General features: G+C 37.5%; 2 protein-coding genes and 1 non-coding gene across 8 annotated transcripts in view; all 3 read right to left on the reverse strand.

Moving 5' to 3' along the window:
- The window catches only part of LOC124529601 (caskin-1), a 300,989-nt gene that overhangs the window by 132,548 nt on the left and 146,026 nt on the right, over window positions 1-22,415 (reverse strand). For 2 of the 6 annotated variants that reach the window (XM_047103397.1, XM_047103396.1), the window contains exon 1: window positions 669-931. The exons of 1 other annotated variant lie outside the window; for it this stretch is intronic. Coding sequence is in view for 2 of the 5 variants with exons in the window: in XM_047103399.1 (XP_046959355.1) it covers window positions 669-702 (34 nt within the window). In the remaining 3 variants the exon portion in view is untranslated. Of the gene's footprint in view, window positions 1-213; window positions 610-668; window positions 938-22,415 lie in introns of those variants that run through there. 3 more of the 6 variants (XM_047103399.1, XM_047103398.1, XM_047103400.1) reach the window with 3 other exon arrangements.
- Window positions 15,356-18,502, reverse strand: LOC124529602 (zinc finger MYM-type protein 1-like). Its single transcript, XM_047103402.1, has 2 exons — window positions 18,208-18,502; window positions 15,356-18,039 (listed from the first exon to the last, which is right to left on the reverse strand). Exon 2 carries the CDS (start codon window positions 18,016-18,018, stop codon window positions 16,201-16,203), a length of 1,818 nt encoding a protein of 605 aa, XP_046959358.1. The 5' UTR covers window positions 18,019-18,039; window positions 18,208-18,502; the 3' UTR covers window positions 15,356-16,200.
- Window positions 21,023-21,102, reverse strand: Trnal-uag. Its single transcript has one exon. It is a non-coding gene; the product is annotated as a tRNA-Leu (tRNA).

Consider the following 22,415-nt stretch of genomic DNA (forward strand, 5'->3'; position numbering starts at 1 on the left):
TATTCGACTTGATAATTGGACATTTTCAAGTTAAGCTCTTATATATTAATGATTAGTGCCTACTGTTTCTATAAGCCAATATTTTCTACCTAAAAGCTTTTTGTTAGTTTCTATTCGTAAATGTTATTTCAAAGGATTCTCTTCTACATATCGAGCTACAAACATGCTTGTAGCTTTTGTTGTGTAACCTTTATGGCGGTGATTAAATCTCACCATTATTATTAACTGGCTCCATTCAAACACCCACTGTCGTTCTCTAGGCGGTTCGGAAACTATGCCGTCCACCCACAGCGGCTGGTCCCGTAGGCGCAACAGGGTCACACACACAGCCTCTATTCATATATCTATATCGACTTATAAATGCACCATGATCAATTGTTCAAACTAACTCTTATTTAAATTGAGAGAGTCTGTTATGAGAATCGTAAGATCTACTATTGTCTTGGCCATTTCGGTGGTCCGGACGGTATAAAATTGCTTTTAATTATAATAAATTATACGAAAGGTATATGTACTTTTACGCACAATGTTTTGCGTATTTTATTATAAGTATGAGTTACTTATACGTGCGTCGTGCAAGCCAAGATGATCAGATCATCCGTATATAAAAATAAAGTATTAAAAAACAAACACAGAATTTCGTCATGCAAATATCAAGAGGACTTTACCATTAATTTTCATGTTACTATTCAAAAGGACCATCGGCTCGTGTTTTTAGAACTGTTAAGTTAAATATTGATGTTAGCACTCAAAATCCACATCCGATGTCATTGAACGTCACATACACTGCAAATAATCCGATCCTCACTATCAGGTTTGCTCTAAGTTCCGTTCGAACACAACATACAAGTCCGATAGCGATGGATATCGAAAACGCGCGAACGCGTACCGTTCAAACGACAGACTGAACCGCCGAGTGCCGACCGACCGCGACCGGGTTGACCGGCGTCGTTGCCGAGTGACGCGGTAGCTCCCCTCCCTCATCTGACTGCACCCGACAGATCGGGCGACGGCTCTATGGAATTGTCGTGACTTGCCGATAGAATAAACCCACCTTTGTATAATTTCTTCTCATTTTTATGCATTTTTTTTGAGAAATCAAGACCGAATTGGCTTGCTTATAAAAAACGGTTGTGTAGGCGTACCGCTCTGCGATCGCTCGATAATGTGATATTGTAAAATTATTTGTGCTACGATCTCGAATCATTTTCTAGTGTACGACACTTCACGAAATATCGATGTATATGCTTAAAACAACACAGGCATTTTTAAAAATGTCTGTTCATACATGTTTTCGAATGTCATAAATTCTTAAGATGCACAATATAAAAATACATAAACGTCTTATGAGACCCAAATTAGGACAAGTGATAACTAATTTCAAATAGTAACAATAAATCACGAGACCCGGCCATCAATCAAATCTAATGATAGGAATATGGAGAATTTGTAATTAGGCAATTTTGAAGGTGTCCAGCACTCCTGCCCACTTAATGTTAGTTTTGACAAATGATTTGATCTAAATACCGATTTAGAGTATAGGTTGGAAATATTTAACATGTTACATAAATATTATGACTTTATATAAAGCCTTGAGGGAATTGATATAACACACTAATTAAAATACGCTGTGTGCATTCAAAACACTAGTACGCTCGGAAGGTGTAGTCATGTGCTAGCTGTAAGCATCCTAATCAAACAATATTCAAAAATACGCTCAAAAATTAAACCACTATGATTTGTATATACTACATAGTATAAAAGAAAGTAGCTTTCTCTGTCCCTATATCCCTGTGTATACAAATCTTTAAAACTACGCAACGGATTTTGATGCGGTTTTTTTTTATAGATAGAGTGATCATGGAAAATTGAGTAAAGAAACACTGATAATAGTTTAAAAAGTTTCTACTGTTATGTCATATCATTGCATCCGTGCGAGGCCGGGCGGGTTGCAAGTACTGGAAATAAAAATGCTTACCAATAGCATTTACACGCATGCTGCTTAGAAAAAAAAAAAACATTACTTAAAAAAAACATGTTTTTTAAGAACAAAAAATTTATGCGAACACACCTTAAGGTATTTATTGTTATGGCGCGAATCAGCATTTCTTAAGTTCTTCGTCTGACCATGAAGAATTATTATATTTCTCATTCAATCAACTTACCGTTTTGTTGTTTTATTTCTTGTGTAGGTTCTTAGAAGGCCGGCCTCCAAGGTCATTCGTTCGGTCGAAGAGATTTTGGTTTTATTATCATTCAAAACATTTCCAATATTTTTATGTAGGATTACGATAACCTTTAAGCTTCGTGTAGGAGTGGAGTGTCACGGTTTTGTTATTATACTCTCTCCCACTTATCGGAAAATAAACTCCTCTTGTTTACATATAGTCTTTTAAAACAATAAGATTAAAAAAAAAAAGATTTCAATCGAATTTAAACTAAAAAAAAAGAACTAGAATTTCCTAGTCGAAATACGCAATTCGAGCTATCGAATCCATTGCGACAAATCAAGACCGTATTTGGTTTTAATTACTCATTCAAGTGTCAATTATTGAAAATTATTTAAAGTAGCCAAACACGCTTCCCTAATTAAACGCCGTACGAATATATATGTCAAGCTGCGAACATGATATAAGGGGACGAGTTTAAGTATTTTATCAGTCTCTCCATGGTCGAGTGCATTTAAGGCACCTACGCGCTCATCGCACATGTCACGGTGACTGCACGTTCTATCTTTGAACGTTTCCGAAAACATCTGTCATTTCATAACGTGTTAGGCGTTTGCGCGTTCATTAAATAAATAACTATACAACCAACTAAACAACACAGAATTGTTAGACATAATTAGACGTGTCCTAAATATATACACCATCCCAATGTAAGTAGCTAACGCACTTTTGTTATTAAAAATCAGAAGTAACGACGACACCACAAAAACCGACCCAAGATTTTTTCTTCTACTTCTCGGCCAGGAATCGAATCCGAGAGCTCGGAGTGGTGTACCCATGAAAACCGGCGTAAAAACTCTTCGACCACAGATGACGTCAATTTGTTTTAATGATATTAGTCAAATTTTAAAAATGAGCTTTCTTCTGACATATATTATGGAAGAATTTTATAACCTAACCTAACCCAACACCTAAAATCAAGATAGCAAAATGTAATCTTGGAAATGTTTCCAGTAACAAGCGAGTTTTAGTTGTTGGAAACGCTGCATTTCTACCAAACACTTTTCTGCTTAAACGACTCGCAATGCGGCTCCTGCCAATCTGATCTTAGCAGTTGAGTTCAAGCGGCATCAGGATTCTCATCTTTATTCAAAAGGCATATGCGCAGGTGACTGGCTGTTTTCCAAGAGACAAAATCGGGAACAAATGTTATGTATCAAAATTAATACGTCAATCTATTCCTTGATTTATGATTATAAAACTACTAAATTATAATACCTTGAAAATACGCCTCTTTAATCATTCCTAAGCCTATCTCAAGTTTTAGGAGAAATTTTGTAGTTAGTACGGATATACAGTGTCCGAAATTCATTGGACTGTGCAGGTTTCCTCACGAAACAAATTATTATTAACACTATTGTATATATTGCAATATAATATATGTATTTTGCAATAGTTAAAGAGATAATTAAAAGTATTTTATAAGTGTAAAAATAATTTCAGAATACTGCGTTCAATATTCATCAAAATCCTCGTACTAATTAGCAAATAATATATTTTTCTCATCGTGTATTGATAATTTATTTGAAACATTATATAATTTATATAACCACTTTTGGCCGCAGACATCTTTATTTTATAGCGATATAAATTATGCGATGATTAAAATGTCAAGACATTCTTCTGTTTTGTACGGCGTGGCGGTGTCATTAGCAATCCTTACACATGTATTTCGAAAAATTATCATTGGGATGAGGTTTTGGATTTAAATACTTAATTACTAAAAGCAAACCATTCCTGTTGGTTTGGTTGTTTAGGTTAATAACAAAAACAGTCTGTAAAGTTCCCACTGCTGGGCTAAGGCCTCCTTTCCCTTTGAGGAGAAAGTTTGTGAAACATATTCCACGACGCTGTTCCAATGCGGCTTGATGGAATGCACATGTGACAGAATTTCTATGAAATTTAACACATGCAGGTTTCCTTACGATGTTTTCCTTCACTTGAACCCGCAGTCATTGTTTAAGATACACGCATTCTCACCACTGCGCTATCTCGATATTTAGGTCAAATTTTGAAATTAAAACCATATTCTTTTATTCTACGGTGTTTAAATTTTTCATGGAAAATTTGTTATTTGAAACTCCTCAACTCCTCCTCCTCGTTCAACAGCATAGACAAGAAATTATACAGACGTATGAGCTTGTATTTTAATTATTAATTTATTGTAAAATATCATTCGATTTTCGAATCTATCAATATAACAAAAGAAACTGACATAATATTCAACAAATATATTGTGTATATTATGGAAACAAAACGCTGATAGCTATGTCGCCGACGTGTCTACAATTATATTCACAATGGCCGCGTACAAGGGGCAACAAATGCACATTTTATATTGCGTTAAAAGTCCAAGTTAAATTAAACTGTATAAACTTAAAATAAAGCTTAAAATCCAAATTCAATTTTTTTTATTATTTTCGTTCGGTTTTCTGTATCTTCGATTACAATGTACAAGGTATGTGTTATCACCTATGATTGATCATGTCCTCCTTTATCGTTATCAATGACATTTTCAAGTGGACTTTTAACCCGTTTTATCTGAATTTCGTAAAAATAAGCCGTTATTAAAATATTTTGATATTTAAAAGGTTTCAATCCGTTAACCCAATAAGTCGATATATGTTGAAATATATAAGTATCCATAATCACATTAAAAGCGAAATGACGTATGCGCGTGAAACTTCAAACAATAAAAATGAATTCATTACATTTTAAAATTCGACGGTTTTATTGTATTGAAAATAATCCTTTCAGTTTAGTTTAGCTACAGTTCCAATAGTTTACATTTTCACGCGCGTATTGGAACAACAGGAAACAGGAGTGGCACAATTGTTACATAAAAAGATAAATTCAGCGGAAAGTCATTGTGTCGGATACGTTTGTTGCATCGTTAGAGTTTCGTCGGTATGGCGATACAAAAACTCCGAAACTCGATAGCGAGTTTCCCGCGACGCTAATTGGCCATCCCTCAGTGATTAAGTTACCAATGTAGGATGACAACGACACAAAAAAATACAAATTTATTATTATTTTTTGTCGTATAAATGAACAATCTAAAACAGTCAGTTGAAATAAAAATGTAATCCGAATTTGATGAAATTTTGTATGAAGCAAGTTTGTACTCCAAAAAAGATTATAGGCTACTATTTTTGCCTAACACGTGACAACCAACCCCCAAAACTCGAGCGAAACCGCGGGCGAAAACTAGTATTGAATATTATATTAACGGAAGCATTGAACAACTCTCCACATTTTAATGTATCCACACATCGCTATGTTAAATGTATCTTGTATTACAAAATAAATTTCTTTTAAAAAGTTGACATTTACGTAAAATCTAGAATAATTTCGTTTTTAATCAGCGTACAAAACAACGAACAACAGTTCTCGTTTTATTGTAATGGTGTGTGTATGTGTTTATTGTAATAAACATATCGGTGTGTTAGCTCATATCGATTTATTTGTCTTTTGAGATCAGAATAATGTTGGTTACTTATAAGTTTATTTAAACAATTCAATAAATGAAGCACGACTTTACATTCAAAATTCTAATCTACTAATTATTGTTAAAAAATAGCATTGTAAATCTGTTTACTGGAAAAGACCAACTTTGCGAGATTTATGCCGTTTCTTCTTGCTTAAGAGTCGAGATGGCACAGTGGTTAGAACGCGTGTATCTTAACCGATGATTGCGGGTTCAAACCCAGGCAAGCACCGCTGATTCATGTGCTTAATTTGTCTTTATAATTCATCTCGTGCTCAGCGGTGAAGGAAAACATCGTGAGGAAACCTGCATGTGGCAAATTTCATAGTAATTCTGCCACAAGTGTATTCCACCAACCAGCATTGGAACAGCGTGGTGGAATATGTTCCAAACCTTCTCCTCAAAGGGAGAGGAGGCCTTTAGCCCAGCCGTGGGAATCTACCGGCTGTTGTTGTTGTTGTTAAGGAGTTGGTCCTGTTTCCTTGAAGTACATACTTGCTCTATATGAAATTTCATAAAATTGAGTTCAGTGGTTTGACCGTAAAAGAACAATATACAGACTCATACAAACAGAAAGAGTCACTTTAGTTTTTATAATAGAATAGATAATATATTACATCTTTTAATTAATGAAAAATAGTATCCACTGTGTTTCTGATCCTTTTTTTTTCAGTGGAATCTTAAATTCGAATGAGTAGTAGCGTTACATTTAACGTAATCTTATCGATTGAAATTTCTTAAGTGGTCGTAAAAACCTTCTTGAATAAAGTTGTTTTGCATTTGAAATAAACTATAACACGTTTTGGTACACATATATGTCTTACGTAGTTTATTATAAGAACTACCTTCTACCGGTAGCTTCTATTTCGTATTATAAACTTGTTTTCATTTTATAAAAAAAAAATCAATACAGTATAATTGTAGAAGAAGTCTCCGTAATATTTACACGTTCTAAAAATATGGCTACCTTATCTTGCGTCAGATCGCGAACGCACTCAATTTAGTGAGCTTTATTAACATATTTTATCGGTTAATTAATATGGGTTCATTTAATGTAACCGCAGTGTCTCATCCGTCTTAGATACTGGAGGAAATAATATATCTATATGGATGATAAAATTAAGGCAACTCGTTTGTGTACATTTTAACATTTCAGTAGTAGTCAAGACTTTTTTATAACATTGCGTGTACCTGTCGTCGTTTCTCAAGTATTTTCTTTAGAACTTCTGGTTGTTTTACTAATACTATCAGTAAGTGTAATATGTACTTCTATTCTAGTTCATATTATTAATGTTAAAGTTTGTTTGTTTGTTACGCTTTTACGTACCCATTAACAACTCAATCGATCATCGTGAAATTTTGCATACACGCTATCAGGGGTACAAAGAAGGGCATCTACACCTGCGTCCCCCTTCATAGAGGGCAAAGCCGCGGGAATTCTATATTGGATAGAGGAAGTTAAATTTAAATTTCATACATATTTTGAATTTAACAAAATCTATATATGAACTTGTAGGTATTAAATATTGTGGTGCCTACCTTTAATATTTCTTCATATTATCTTAATGAGACGAAAAACTAAGGGTAATTAGTCACAAGTCTGAAAGCGTTTCGCTGTCGATGGTCGATTTTTTTGTACCCCACACTCGCGATGGCGGCGCGTGTTCCTTTGAAACATTTTAATTACTATTTGCCGAAATAAATGCCAAAGTTTTCGTCGCGGCACTGCGACGTGGGTGCAGAAATTCCAGAAAATAAAACATTAAAACACTCATGATAAAAAAATAATTTATGGCTTTAAGCGAATGAGGTTTTCGCCGATAATATTTTTAACGCAATTTATTCTAAACCTTATAAAAATCAACATTTCTAAAATAGAATAAGCTAAAATTATTTGAATACTGTCAAAAATTCAGATATTATTAATAATATAGGTACGAACGTTGAAAATACTGTATGATTGCCTAAATAAGTAAAAGTGCAATTTCGAAAAAATGTTTGATGATGAAATTAATGTGTTGCAGTCCATTATTGGCCGAAAATTAACAAACGACTCTTCCTTGAAATCATTTTAACCTGAACTTAAAGAATCATCTACAGCGTTCCGTATTTAGTTTCATTATTAAATACTTAAAATGAAATACAGGAATTCCAAAACGTCAAATTGTCCATTTTTTCCTTGTTAGCGTTGCACTCGACTCCGGAATCCAGTAGGACATAAAACTATTTCAAAGGAAGCGGCACGTGTGGCCAGACCAATTATAATAATGGATATTATTTTTAAGGCGACGAAATATCCAGACGTTTCCTAAACAGAAATAAAACTCTCAAAATTAAATATATGAGTTTCTGTGACGCAAAGCAAAGTTTGTACGTTTTTGGACTTATGTTTGGAAAACGACTCTTTCATTCATAATTCGAATTCAAAATAGGATAACTCCCTTAATCTGTTTGGTAATAAAATTATACGGAGATATCTCGTCAAGTTTCTTCTGTAAACTGGGTATTATGCAAATAAGCTTTAAAGTTATTTATTGTAGAAAATGTCGTTCGCGGATACGACCGATCAACCTTTAAGACATCAAGGAATATTTTGGTGCCAGTTCTCGTAACAATGACCTGATCGAAATTCGACTAAAGACTTGAAATCTACTAAGAAAACAAGTATTTGCGTGACACAGTACAGGTGTGCTCTCTGAGAATCATTTCATTCTCATAGCCCGATGGAGCGGCAACACAACACGAAGGAGGCAGAGCAGAATAGAGCACAAAACAGGAGCAATGCGTTTTCCTCCACACGAATATCCGTGTGTAAATAACGTGACACCGCCGAACTCCACACGGCTATTGAGAATTCGTTGACAGAAAACCCTTATATATTTAATTAACTATTGACTTTCACCGGTTCCTTTCGGTAGAATCTATATTCCCAAAAGGTGTCTGATCTTTTTTTTTTTTTTTTTTTTTATCGCTGGAAAAACGCTTTACGCGCTTCCCCCACGTGATGGAAGTGGGGGGGTGTGTGGGACTCCCCAGTTTCCTGGACGCCGAGTGCACCCAGGACCACCGGGTTTGCCCACTAAAAAACCAGCGGTACCCTCTCCGTCCTTCGGCGGGCGCCACGGGATCGCTTACGCATGCTACCGTGACGCCCTGACGGTCGACCCGCCTATGCTGGCCTCCAACACCTAGGGGGGATTCTCGGGGTACTGAGACCCCCCCTTTTCCCTGCGGCGCCTATTCAGGCGGGGAGAGAAGGTGCGCGTAGCGCCTTTTCCTCCTCCCCGGTCGTCTACGGCGGAGCGGGTCTGTAGCGGCATTCTCCCGCTCCCGCTCCGCGGCTTCCTTCTGCGACATCACGTTTTCGCAGAAGGAGCGCATCTCCGACCAACACGTCTCACTGCTAAGCATTTCGTTAATGATGCTCGACAGCGAGAGGTCTCCGCCCATAGACGCATCCAAGGAGTGCCTCTGGGGACCCCACGCGGCACACTCACTCAGGGTGTGGTGCGCCGTGTCGATTGGCGCACCACACTCGTGGCAGGATGGTGACGCCTCCCGCCGTGCTATTCCGTGCAGGTACTTACCGAAGCATCCAAAGGTGTCTGATCTACGTTAATATGAAAAATGAAGTTTCAGAAGTGCCTAGTTAATTTAGTATATTACTAGTTGTTATCCGCGACTTCAATTGCGTTTTAAGTGGTTGGTTGTCATGTGTTGGGCAAAATATTAGCTTAGCTTATTATGACCTTCCTTGTAGTTCAAGTTTTGCTTTATAAGAAATTTCATCAGATACGGTTCATTAGTTTCGCAGTTAAAGAGCGACAGACATACAGACAGAGTTACTTTCACATTTATAATATTATTATAGATATGATTTATATTTTATTTGGACTGATGAGGGATTAAAATTTTTAAGCCTGTTTCTGCTGCAATGTAAGCCATACAATACCGTTGAGTTATTCGAAAATTCTGTATTATTTTTACAGCTTAAATTTTTTTGAAACCCCAAGTGATAGCGCAAAAGTAAACTTAATTAGGAATATCAAAATCGTCTCGCTCGGGAAAGTTTTTAACTATGTGACGCTGTTAGCCGGTATGACGGTCTGATTTTTCCTTTACATCACGAAGGTTATCACCCCCTTTGAATTAGCGAGTACATTCATGTCTTACCTTCCAGACATCGTCTCGACGAGAACCTCATTTTCATCCTCTTGGTATAAATTACAAAACTATGAAGGAATTTTTATTTAAACTTTTTTTTTACATTGATATTTGCCCGTGGGTATCAGACGATGAAGTAAATTAATGAGCTGCATTAGTTGGTAGCGACGTATATTTAATATCCATTAGCATTCAAGTAACGCAGAAGGTCACATGCAAATATCGAGACATACGATAGTCAAATTATAATTTAAATACCACTTATTTAATTCGAGCGCTCATTTTCCAAGCTATATTATTTGGTATTATTAGTGTTTATACCATTTTATAAGACGGGTTATTGGTTAGAACTTAACTAATTTTTCTTTAGTCACTAAACTTGTGACGAATGGTGAACAAAAAATTTGTTCAGATTCATAGCAAACAGCATAGAAGCTCTTCAGCATAAGGTATTTAAACTTTTATGTACTGGATACTTTTACTTTTTAATCTTTCCTTAAACATGTCGTAATTTCTTAAAACGATACTGTATCTTTATTTAATATTTGAATCCATATATACGTTATATATGTTTTGGAATTTAGTTTATTTTTTGGGGTAAAATTAGGATTGACATTCATTTCGAAATTTTTTAGTTCGAATTGTTTTTTATTTTTAGAATAGACACTACATAACTTGTTGAGCTTGTGTTGAGCATTTTGTTTTTACAATATTGGTATAAGTGCCTATGGGATATAACGAGTATTGGCGTTGTTGATTCTAGTATCGTAAACTAGCGCATGTGGCCAGAAGGTCAGTGAGCATCTGTTAACAACTGCGATATTGATTATGTTCTCACGTTTAAAATCTTATCGAACACCGCTTTAGCACGCGGGAGCGGTTATCAATATAAATAAAATTATTGTTAGAAAATACTGAATATTTAGTAAAACAAACGAATATATGTTTACTATGTATAATTATACAACTGTGTGCCTAAACACATATACACTAAAGCAGCAATCCCACCTTACTGAAGATAGTTCAATCTCAGAATCAACGGCTTTATGTGCTAATTATGATAGGGGTGTAACTTGGTGGTAAGCTTTGTGCCAGCCAGGTTTGGTACCACATACTCAATTCTACAAACAGTAATATCCAGTACTCTTGCTTTCCAATTTGAAAGATGAATGAGTCAATGTCACACTTACAAGGGATGTAACATCTGATCTGTCAAAGAAGACAGCGCATTGGTATTGTAAGGATTCGTTGTTATTTTTTAACCGACTTCAAAAAAAGGAGGAGGTTCTCAATTCGTCGGGGCCTTTTTTTTTTTATTTATGCTTTCATTGTCTATGAGCGATGACTTACTACCAGATTGTCTATTTGAACTTACTACATGCCACGTTAGCATGCGTTATCGATCAAATGCTAACTTAAGAGAACTCGAAGTTATTTAGTGAGTATTTCGACGTCCTTGAGCGTAGAGATACTATGGGCACCAGTCAGCACACTCAACTCCACTTCTTTAGGGGGAAAACGCGTAACGCATTTCTTCAGCGTGATAGAAAAAGACTCAATGGCAGACAAACTCACATTGACCAATATAAAGCATCCATACTTCAGAACTTTTTTTTTTTTTTTTTTTTTTTTTTTTTTTTTTTTTTTTTTTTTTTTATTTTTTTTTTTATGGCATAGGTGGCAAACGAGCAGGAGGCTCACCTGATGGAAAGTGACTACCACCGCCCATGGACATCTGCAACACCAGGGGGCTTGCAGGTGCGTTGCCGGCCTTTAAGAAAGGAGTACGCTCTTTTCTTGAAGGTTCCCATGTTGTATCGGTTCGGAAAAACCGCCGGCGAAAGCTGGTTCCACAAAGTAGTTGTGCGAGGCAGAAAATGTCTGAGAAATCGCGCTGTTGTGGATTTTCGGACATCAAGGTGGTGCGGGTGAAACTTAGAGTTTTGGCGAGATGTCCGAAGGTGAAATTCAGCAGCCGGGATTAATCCGAACAATTCCTCGGAACATTCCCCGTGAAAAATTCGGTAGAAGATGCAGAGTGATCCAACATCTCTACGCAAAGCCAAAGGATCAAGGAGATCGGAAAGGGCTTGATCGTCGATAACTCGGGCCGCTCTACGTTGAATGCGGTCAAATGGAAGGAGCTGGTACTGGGGAGCACCCGCCCAGAGGTGAGAGCAGTACTCCATGTGAGGCCGAATTTGCGCCTTGTAAAGTTTTAGGCGATGGGCCGACGTGAAATACTGTCTCGCCTTGCTGAGCACACCCAGCTTTTTTGAAGCCAATTTGGCTTTGCCTTCCAATTGACCGCGGAACTGAACGAGGCTCGAAATATCAACGCCAAGTATTCCGATACTACCTGTAGCGGCTATCGGAATGTTCTCAAATTGTGGAGATACGACAAATGGTGTTTTTTTAGCGGTTAACGCGCAAACTTGCGTCTTTTTGGGGTTGAAATGGACTAGATTTAGTCGGCCCCAATTCGAGACTTCGTTTAACGAAGATTCGATTTCAGATACAAGTTTGATCCGGTTCTCTTCGACGTTTTCCCGAGAAATATTAGCGCGGCCGGTGTATAAGGTGTCAACGGTACTGTCGTCTGCATAGCAATGAATGTTCCCGATTTGCAACAAATCATTGATATGCAGAAGAAACAGAGTGGGTGATAGGACGCAGCCTTGTGGAACACCAGCATTGACGAATTTTAAGTCAGAGCATGCACCGTCGACAACGACCTTGATGCTCCGATCTGCCAAAAAGCTGGTAATCCAATTGCATAATTTCCCGGGAAGCCCATAGGAAGGAAGCTTCGAAAGAAGCGCTTTGTGCCATACACGATCGAAGGCCTTCGCTATGTCCAAGCTGGCTGCTAATGCCTCCCCCTTGCTCTCAACTGCTTCAGCCCACCTGTGAGTAAGGTAAACTAGAAGATCACCGGCTGAGCGACCCCGACGGAAACCGTACTGGCGGTCACTAATCAGCTGATTCTCCTCTAGGTACCGCAGGAGCTGGCAGTTAATAAGGGACTCCATTACCTTGGAGAGCAAGGAGGTGATGGCTATAGGCCTATAATTGGACGGATCTGAGCGGTTGCCTTTTTTAGGGATCGGGTGCACCAAAGCTGTCTTCCATGAGTTCGGGACGACGCCTAATGTGTAGGATTGCCGGAAAAGACGCGTTAAGACCGGTGCCAACTCGGGAGCACATGTCCGTAGCACGATTGGAGGGATGCCATCAGGTCCACTCGACTTATGAATATCCAAGGAAAGAAGTGCTTTGCGAACTGCACTTTGCCGGAATTTAACCTCCGGCATCGTGGTATCACACCGCGGAATTGTCGGTGGAGACTTTCCTTGGTCATCCAGAGTCGAGTTCGAAGCGAAGAGAGAGCCTAAAAGATCAGCTTTCTCTTTCGCGGTATGGGCCAATGACTCACCGTCCCTGTGCAGAGATGGAAACGAAGGCTGACAGAAATTCCCTAAGACAGCCTTAGCGAGAGACCAGAACGCACGTGTTCCTGAAGGGAGGCGCACCAGTCTTTCGCCAATTCTGCCAATGTACTCCGTCTTCGCCCTAGCAATCACGTTTTTGAGGGACCTAGAGGCAGAGTTATATTCCTTTTTGAATGCGCTGGTATTTACATCACGAGACGCAGATGCATTAGCCCAGGTTTGATAGCGTTCCCACTTTCGGCGTGATGCCGTTTTGCAGAAGCGACCAAACCAAGGCTGGGACTTGCCACCGATGGGTACTGCAGAGTAAGGAATGAATAGTTCCATACCCTGAAGCACCACATCGGCAACAGAGTCAGCAGCAGCGTTCGGATCATCCGGCGAGAAACAAATCTGCCCCCATGGGTAAGATGCAAAAAAAGACCGCATCCCATCCCAATCTGCTGACTTGTAGTGCCATACTCGACGGCACCCAACAAAGCGAGGCCTTGAGTACCGCATAACCGGCACTGTACTCCGGACGAGACAGTGGTCCGACGAGCCCAGAGGGGGATCGACGGTAACCTGATAGCCATCCGGATGCGAAGTCAGCAGAAGGTCCAACAGGGAAGGTGTATGATCCTCCACATCCGGTATTCGCGTTGGCGAGTTGACCAGTTGTGTCAGATCATATGCTAGAGCGAAGTCCAGAACAGATCTACCCGCATGATCGGTGGTGCGTGAGCCGAGCCATTCAGCGTGATGGGCATTAAAGTCGCCCAGAATAATGATCTCTGCGGATGGAATCTGCTGCAGCACGGAATCTGTAGCCAATTGGACGTGCTCAACCAGTCGGTCGGTTTCGACATTACCGCTATGGGACCTATAAAGGCACGCATAGATTCGCGGATGGTCATCGCAGTCTACACGCAGCCAGATAATCGATAGGTCCTGTCCTTCAAGGCTGCCGAGGCGTCGAGAACAGATATCATCTCTGACGTAAACGCATACCCCAGCTCGTGGCACAAAGGAATGTTCCAATTTGTACCCAGGGTACGAAAGAAAAGTCGTATCGGCAGGAGAAGATATCTGGGTCTCGGTTAGAAAGAGCAAGGCCGGCTTCGCCGTTTCCAGATGGTAGTGAACGGCGTTGAGGTTAGAGTTGAGTCCCCTTATGTTGCAGAAGTCCACAGCGAGGGTGGTAGGGGTTGCCTTATGATGCCTGCTCCGCTTGCCTCGAACAGTGGCGAGCGCAAAATTGCCCCCCCCAGAATTCGGAGGGCAGCCTGGGCATCCCTGCTCAGGTAGTGTATGTCCTGAGCATGGATGCCCAGAGAGGGATTCTCCACCGCTGTCGCTGGTGGTACCCTCCTGGGGTAATTTAACCATATTCTGCACAACCATCAAGTTTTGGGGGGGAGGGGGATTGGGCCTCCGGAACTCTCACTTACCGGGCGAAACGCGGTAGCATAGCTACCACTTTACGCCGATTTTAAGTGAGAGAGTGGTACTTCCCCGGGCGTGCCGGCCCATTCGGCTGTAACCCGAAGGTATACAGCGTGGCACTACCACTTTGAAGAACTTGTAGACTTTCAAGAACTAGGTCAATAAAAAAAAGTACGTCATGTAACTTTATGTAGGTATACTTTAAATCGTTTTTTAAAAAACAATTATAATTAATTTATTAGGTGTTAAATATATGAAAATAAAAATAATAATATGCCTTATGTTAACATCAGTCTCACTATAATTAACATAGCTGACATTTATTACGAAAATCGCTTCGTTTATTTTTAAATCACGAAAATCGCTTCCTTTATTTTTAAATCACGAAACCCGCTCGCTTATACAATGTGCCTTATTTTTCCGTTGACGTTTCAATTGAATAGCGACGATCAGGGGCGGATCTTGAATTTGTGGGGCCCTGGGCTAATACTGCCTAAGGGCCCTACCTAATTACTCAACTAATTGCTATTTTGACAAGAAACTGTTTTCTGCAGTGATGTAGGTGTATGTAATATATGTTAAGTACAGTAAGAGAATGGGAAAACAAAATATTTTATTCATTTATTAAAACATTATTTATTGCAAAATAAATTGACAGATTATTAATGATTATGTTATATAAATTATAAAACAACCTTTCTGCATTTTTGTGCTGCAAATTCTTTTATTTGGTCGTCGCACTGTAGGTTCTTTGTTAAATCGCAATTTATCGAAAGAACTGATAAATGATTTAGTCGATTGTTCGACATTGTTGTCCTGTATTTGTTTTCTATATATGACATCCTGGAGAAAGAACGCTCCGCTTCACAGCTAGTGATCGGCATCGTTAGAAAAATCTTTAAGATGGCATAGCAATTTGGGAAAACATCAAGAAGTTTCTTTTCATAAATTAGCCAAAAAATTTCACTGCAGGAGGTGTAAGACTCTGTCTTAGACTGCAGTAAGTAAGATTTTAACTGAATGCACTCATTCACTAAATGTTCGTCTACGTCATTTGGATAATAATCAATAATATTACGTACACTTTCCAGATCTATGTGTTCTTGATTTTTGTTTTGCAAATCCATTAAAAATTTAAATTTTTTGCTATAGGTCTCATAGGCTTGGCTTCTATTATTTAAATCCATAATCATCTTATCCAACGCAACATTAAGCGTGTCTCTTTTAAATTTTTCTGCGCCGTTTACTAAGACTTTATCTGTAGATTTATCTGAAAATTTTGAAGTAATGCGTCTCTTATTTATGTCACTGTAGTCTGTTCCCACACTAGTACTTAATTTTTTAGCTTTCTCTTCGTATTCTTTTAGCTTCTGATCTGATTTTTGCCTTATGTTTTTCACGAACTCTTTTAATGACACAATTAACTTTTTGCCTTCACCAATGTCTAAACCAGGGCTCTGTACTTCTTATTAACTACATTAAATCTCTCCAAAATTTCTTCCCAAAAAACAATCAAAATTGCAGTTTCTAGTTTCGCCAGGTTATTAAATAAATTTTGTGCCTCTTTTCGGAAATCAACTTTTTCATCGTTATTTTCGCCGAAACTTTTGAGAATTTTCATAATGCCGTCATAATTACTTTTCAAAGCTCTGACAGCATCAAAGTGACAAGACCATCTGGTGTGGCTTAAACTTTTTAACGTAAATTTTAGTTTTGTTTCACGATTTAACAGTTCCCACCTATGGGTCGAAGCAGAGAAGAAAACGTATATTTTTTGCACTATTCCAAAAAAATTTATAATTTCGGTTGTAACCTTGACGGATTCTTGACCAACTAGGTTAAGGGAATGCGCAGCACATGGCACGTAATCTGCGGATTTATTTTTTTCCTTTAAGAGTGCTTGTACACCATTGTAGATTCCGGCCATATTAGCAGCGTTGTCATATGACTGTCCCCTGCAGTTATCCAGTAGTAGTCCATTTGTTTCCAAAAAGGCTTGTAGAATATTAAATAAATATAAGCCAGTATGGCTACTAATTTTAATGAAGGATACACAACTTTCATATACTTTTCCCCGAAAACAGTATCGTAATACAATTACAAGTTGGTCATCGTGAGACAGATCTGGGGTTGAATCCATCATAATTGAATAATACTTTGTGTCGTCGTTATTTATTCCAGTTATAATTTGTTTAATTATTTGTTTACCCATAATCTCAATTATTTCCTCATATACTGTTTTTGATAAATATGATATTACAGGGTTTGGTCGCAGCTCTCGTTGTTCAATATGTTCACGTATGAATGGATCGAATTCTGCCAATAGCTCTAGAGCACCCATAAAATTACCATTATGTGGAGAACCAAATACTTCCTCGGAACCTCTAAGTGCTAAGCCTCTTATACTCAAAAATTTTAGCACTGCAACAACCCGTTTTAGAACATTATGATAATATTCTGTTTCTTTATTTAACTGCTCCTGAAGCTGTTTGTCTAAAGCAGACTTATTTTCTTTTCGTGTCAACCACACTAACATTGAATTCTTATGTTCATTAGAATTTTCGTGATTTTCTAAACAAAATCCTATGTGTTTCCAATCAGAAAACCCGGTTGTGTATTGAGAAGGAGTTTTAGAAAAAAGTTTGCAAGTCAAACAAAAAACAGTACCAACCCTTTTTGAATAACATAACCAAGATCTTTCCAGTAATTGGCCATTTTTCATTTTTCTAGTGAAATATCTATTTGAAAAAGATCTGTTTTGTTCTTTATATTTCTTTATTGAAGCTGAATATACATTCTTCCGATCTTTATTTTGAAAGTCAGTTATTTCATGTGAGAGGACGAAATTAATAAAATCATTATTTAGCAAATCTGGCCACAAGCCCACGTCAACATATTTTTCAAACTCCAACTTAATATTTTCTAAATTTATTTCCACATCGGTATCGGTATTACCTTCCTTTTGCTGAACACCAATTTCGTTTTTAGAGGAACCAGAGGGTTGTTGGAAGTCAAGATATTGCACATTTTCATCGTTGGTATTTTTTTCCTGGTTTTGTGATTTTTTGTTTCCTTCAATAAGATTGTCTTCGCATAAAATACCTTCCATTACGTTTTTTAAAGGATTTATAGCTATTTCATTCGCGTTTATATGTTCTGATTTAAAAAAAGTTTCAATTTTTGCGCATTTATTTCTTTCTTTTTCTCGACCAAACTGTAATTTTCTTTTTTCAGCTCCACTTTTATATTTTCTAGCAGACATATTGTAAAAAAGGATATTTTTCTGTAAATAAACAAAGAACTGGATAGAATTTTTAATTTTAATACCTACTTTGTAATGAGTGTAGCAATTTCACAAATTATAATTAAATATCGAATGAGTTTGATTTATTTAGTTTTAAAAACTGTAATAAAAATAAAAAAGTCATGTTTCATAATTCTTTATACTTACCTACTGCCTATTAAAAGCAGGAAGACTAGTTATGCTGAATATTTTCAATTTTAGTAAATTAAAAGAAAGGTTCGGTCCTTATAACATTTAAGCTATCTATCACTAAAAAACTAAACACCCACTAAACACTTTCCAACAACAACAAAGTCAATTCGTTAATATAGTCGACGATAGCAGAAGTGCGGTAAAATAACAAAATGGCGTCCGACCGAAAACAAGCGACAGGGAATTCCCCGTTCCGTTTGATAGATGCGCGCGCACACGAGCTGATTGATCGCAGTGCTGCCAACCTTATGATCGGATTTTTTTTTTAACTCTAGTTAATTTGTATTATTAACAATATCGTCTTTTGGTTTTAGGTCGGTTGGGGGCCCTCTGTATTCGCGGGGCCCTGGGCTGCAGCCCAAAAAGCCTTTAAGTAGATCCGCCCCTGGCGACGATTGTAACACGTTTTAAAAAGCTTTACGATTACTCGTAGACTTTAAGTTCATATATGGATTGAATATAACCCAAATAGTAGACTCATTTCATAATACGTCCTTGTGGTTTGTTGCTTATTGTAAGGATATAAAGAATTGTCAATATTATTATTGGGCCACTATTATGTGTGTGTATGTGTGCATGCATGCGTGCGAGCATGTGTGCGTGCGAGCATGAGTGCTCGTAGGTGCGGGTGCGTGTGCAAGTGCGTTTGCGTACGCGCGAGTCTGTGCGTATGTGTGTGTACACCTGCGTGTGCATTTGCGTGTGTGCGTGTGGGTGTGTGTTTGAGTGTGCGCGGCTGTGTATATATGTGTGTGTGTGTGTGACAAAGCAGTGAAACCTTCATATTGGGCTATGTCTCATCAGAATAAAACCTATTATTATTTATTACTATTATCAATACTCCAGTTCTCAATAGATATAAATACTTAAAATTATGTAGACTCATACAGGTTATATTTGTTGTATCTACCAAACAGTAATATCAAAGTGATACTGAACTTGTTGTTCTATTTTAATATGTATCAACGTACAATGACTAAATTAGTTGCTGTTTCTGTAACGAGTATAAATGTGCAATGAACGTGACCGAGAGCCGGTGTTGCTATATATAGAACAATGTAATGAGATGTACTTACTTCCTTCTTGTTTTGAGACTCGAGGCATTTTTTAAAAACAGTCGCCTTCTTTACCAATACAAGAATCCCTTTTAAAATGTGCCTAAGGTTTGCCTGGCAAGCGAAGTTTCAGTTCAAAGATGAATTTTGGTTTTATCCTTTAATTCTGCCTGTCGCTCTTTAACTGACATACCAATGAACCGAATTTGATGAAATTTGCAATGAAGCAAACTTTTTTCGCCTAACACATGTCAACCAATCCCCGTAAACGCAAACGACTTACATCGTGGTAGGGCTTTGTGCTAGCCCGTCTGGGTAGGTACCACCCACTCATCAATTATTCTACCGCCAAATAACAGTATTCAGTATTGTTGTGTTTCGGTTTGAAGGGTGAGTGAGCCAGTGTAACTACAGGCACAAGGGACATAACATCTTCCCAAGTTTGGTGGCACATTGACGATGTAAGGAATAGTTAATATTTCTTACAGCGTCATTGTCTATGGGCGATGGTGACCACCTATCATCCGGTGGCCCATATACTCGTCCGCCAACCTATACCATAAAAAAAAACGAAGCCGCGGGCGACAATTTGCATTATATTTTTACTAAATGTTAAAGGTAAAATAATCTATTTCTACACCTATCTGAGATGGCCCAGTGGTTAGAACGTGTGCATCTTAACCGATCATTCCGGGTTCAAACCCAGGCGAGCACCACTACATATATGTGCTTAATTTGTGTTTATAATTCATCTCGTGCTCGGCGGTGAAGGAAAACATCGTAAGGAAACCTGCATGTGTCTAATTTTATCGAAATTCTGCAACATGTGCATTCCACCGGGTTGGTGGCATTGTAACAGCGTGTTGGAATATGTTCCAAACCCTCCTCTTAATGGAAGAGAAGGCCTTACCTCAGCAGTGGGAAATTTACAGGCTGTTACTTCACTTTACTTTTTTACACGTTATTTTATAATAACGTTCAGTTTAATATTCAATACAATTTTAAAGTGCTAATAACAAACCAACTTGAATTAAGTATGAATTATAAATTCTACTTTTATTATGAGACAAGAACAATCTTACTCGTAGCTAAAAAGAAAAAAAATACTTAATAATAAAATGTAAACACGATCACGAAACACATAAAAATGTTCCGTTCACTCATTCACATGTTCATTACGTTCAATAATGAATACGTTTAAGCAAATGCCACGAGAAAGACAACTTACTTAAATGTACTAGGAATGGATTGCAGTGGAGTCTATTATGTTAATTTGTGCCTATTAAGGAATGGTAACACCGCGCCTCCAATATAAAAGATACGTTTTACTGCTTTCGGCACATTCTGACACGATGTCGCTATGTATTATGTGACTATTACGTGTATGACAAAAAATACGTAGATTTAATATTAACTTTTAATTCTTCTTAATTTCATCGGTTTATATAAAAGTATTATTTGTTGGAGGATTATGTTGTGATGTTTCTTTTTATTTTATTTCAAATCAACAAAAAATATTACTACTAATTTATTCACGAGGGCTCTGTTGATTTGAGTCATATATAAGGACTTATTAATTTTAAAAGTTATACCTTCACCTTATACTATGATTGAAATAGACCAGCATAATTACCTGCAAAATAAAAATAAAATAGATTAGCATTGTGATATTAAACAAAAATACACTCAATATTTAACGCTGAATAAAAATTATTTGACAGCGGTGGGATTCGAACCCACGCCCTTTCGGACTGGTGCCTAAAACCAGCGCCTTAGACCACTCGGCCACGCTGCCTGCATGGAGTTTATTGAAATTTGTACCAACAATCGAAATGTAAGCTAGCGTCCTCACAAGCTCCAGGGAATTGGTCCAGCCAATATTATTTACTAGTTGTGTCTTTGGGTTTCATTTATGAAGCTGATCTAATAAGAGCCGCTGATATAGTTGCCTTTTTTCTGTATCCTTAAAATGGTATAGGTCGGCAAACGGACAAATCGGCGACTTGATAACTCACTGTCCATAGAAATTATCGCCACAGTAAACAATTCTTACACGAGCAATGCCTACACCTTGGGAATTGAGTTATTAAATTTCTTGTCTCTCCTGTTACACTGGCTCACTCACCCTTCAAACCGGAACACAATACTAAATATCGCTAGTTCGCGTTAAATACTAATTTAAGATGTTTGGGTAGTCCTTACATTGGATAAAGACTAAGTAAGGATATCTTTCAATATATCAAATGCATTAAATTTTCCATCGCATTTACAAGGCATCCTTCGATGCTTATCCCAGATCAGAAACAAGACCTAATTTATACCGACGCACCTCATTTACACCGATCGTCTGTAATAGGCGTTTATCTACAGCGAAACGTGCTATCATTATGAATTTATGTACGATAATAACTCGGTAAAGGTATATCATCCCATAATCCATTCATGGGAATATAAACGTTATATTCATAAACATATATATCTTATTTAGTTAAATTAAAATATATTTATCGAGAAGTTACTAATAATTTTTAAATCTACAAGGTTTAACTAAAAACATCCTGTTAGTAATGTAGAGTTAAGTATAACACCACTGATATCCTCCAAAGATGACTAGCTTACTGAGTCTGGTTGATGAATGCCTTAATAGCTATGTATGCAAGTTCTTGATCTTGATATATCCCATTTGACGCACTACAAACAGTTCTTACTATATACATTTTTATTTATAACACAACAGTATTCGACTGCATTACTTATAGCGACTTAAATTTTACTTCCAAAGTTCCGGTAACAGTTTCGCCATTTTTTCATGAATTCATTATGAATGCCATAAATTATTCAATATCTCGTCAACGATATCGCGTCAATTCAATGCCAAATTTGTTTATTTATGTTTACTTCTCGTGTGTACGAAATAGGATATCATTTTATTTGTAGTTCCGGCACAATATGCTCGAGCAAATATCTAGGCATACGTAGGGACAGACAACGGTAAGCTACTTTGTTTTATACTTCGTAATGATAATGATTAGGCATTCTGCAATACAAGAGTGCGGATGAATCTTCACGTGTTATAATATTATTGCTAACTTAGCAATAATTCGATAA

Source organism: Vanessa cardui, chromosome 5 (assembly GCF_905220365.1).
Source record: "Vanessa cardui chromosome 5, ilVanCard2.1, whole genome shotgun sequence".
NCBI lineage: Eukaryota > Metazoa > Arthropoda > Insecta > Lepidoptera > Nymphalidae > Vanessa > Vanessa cardui.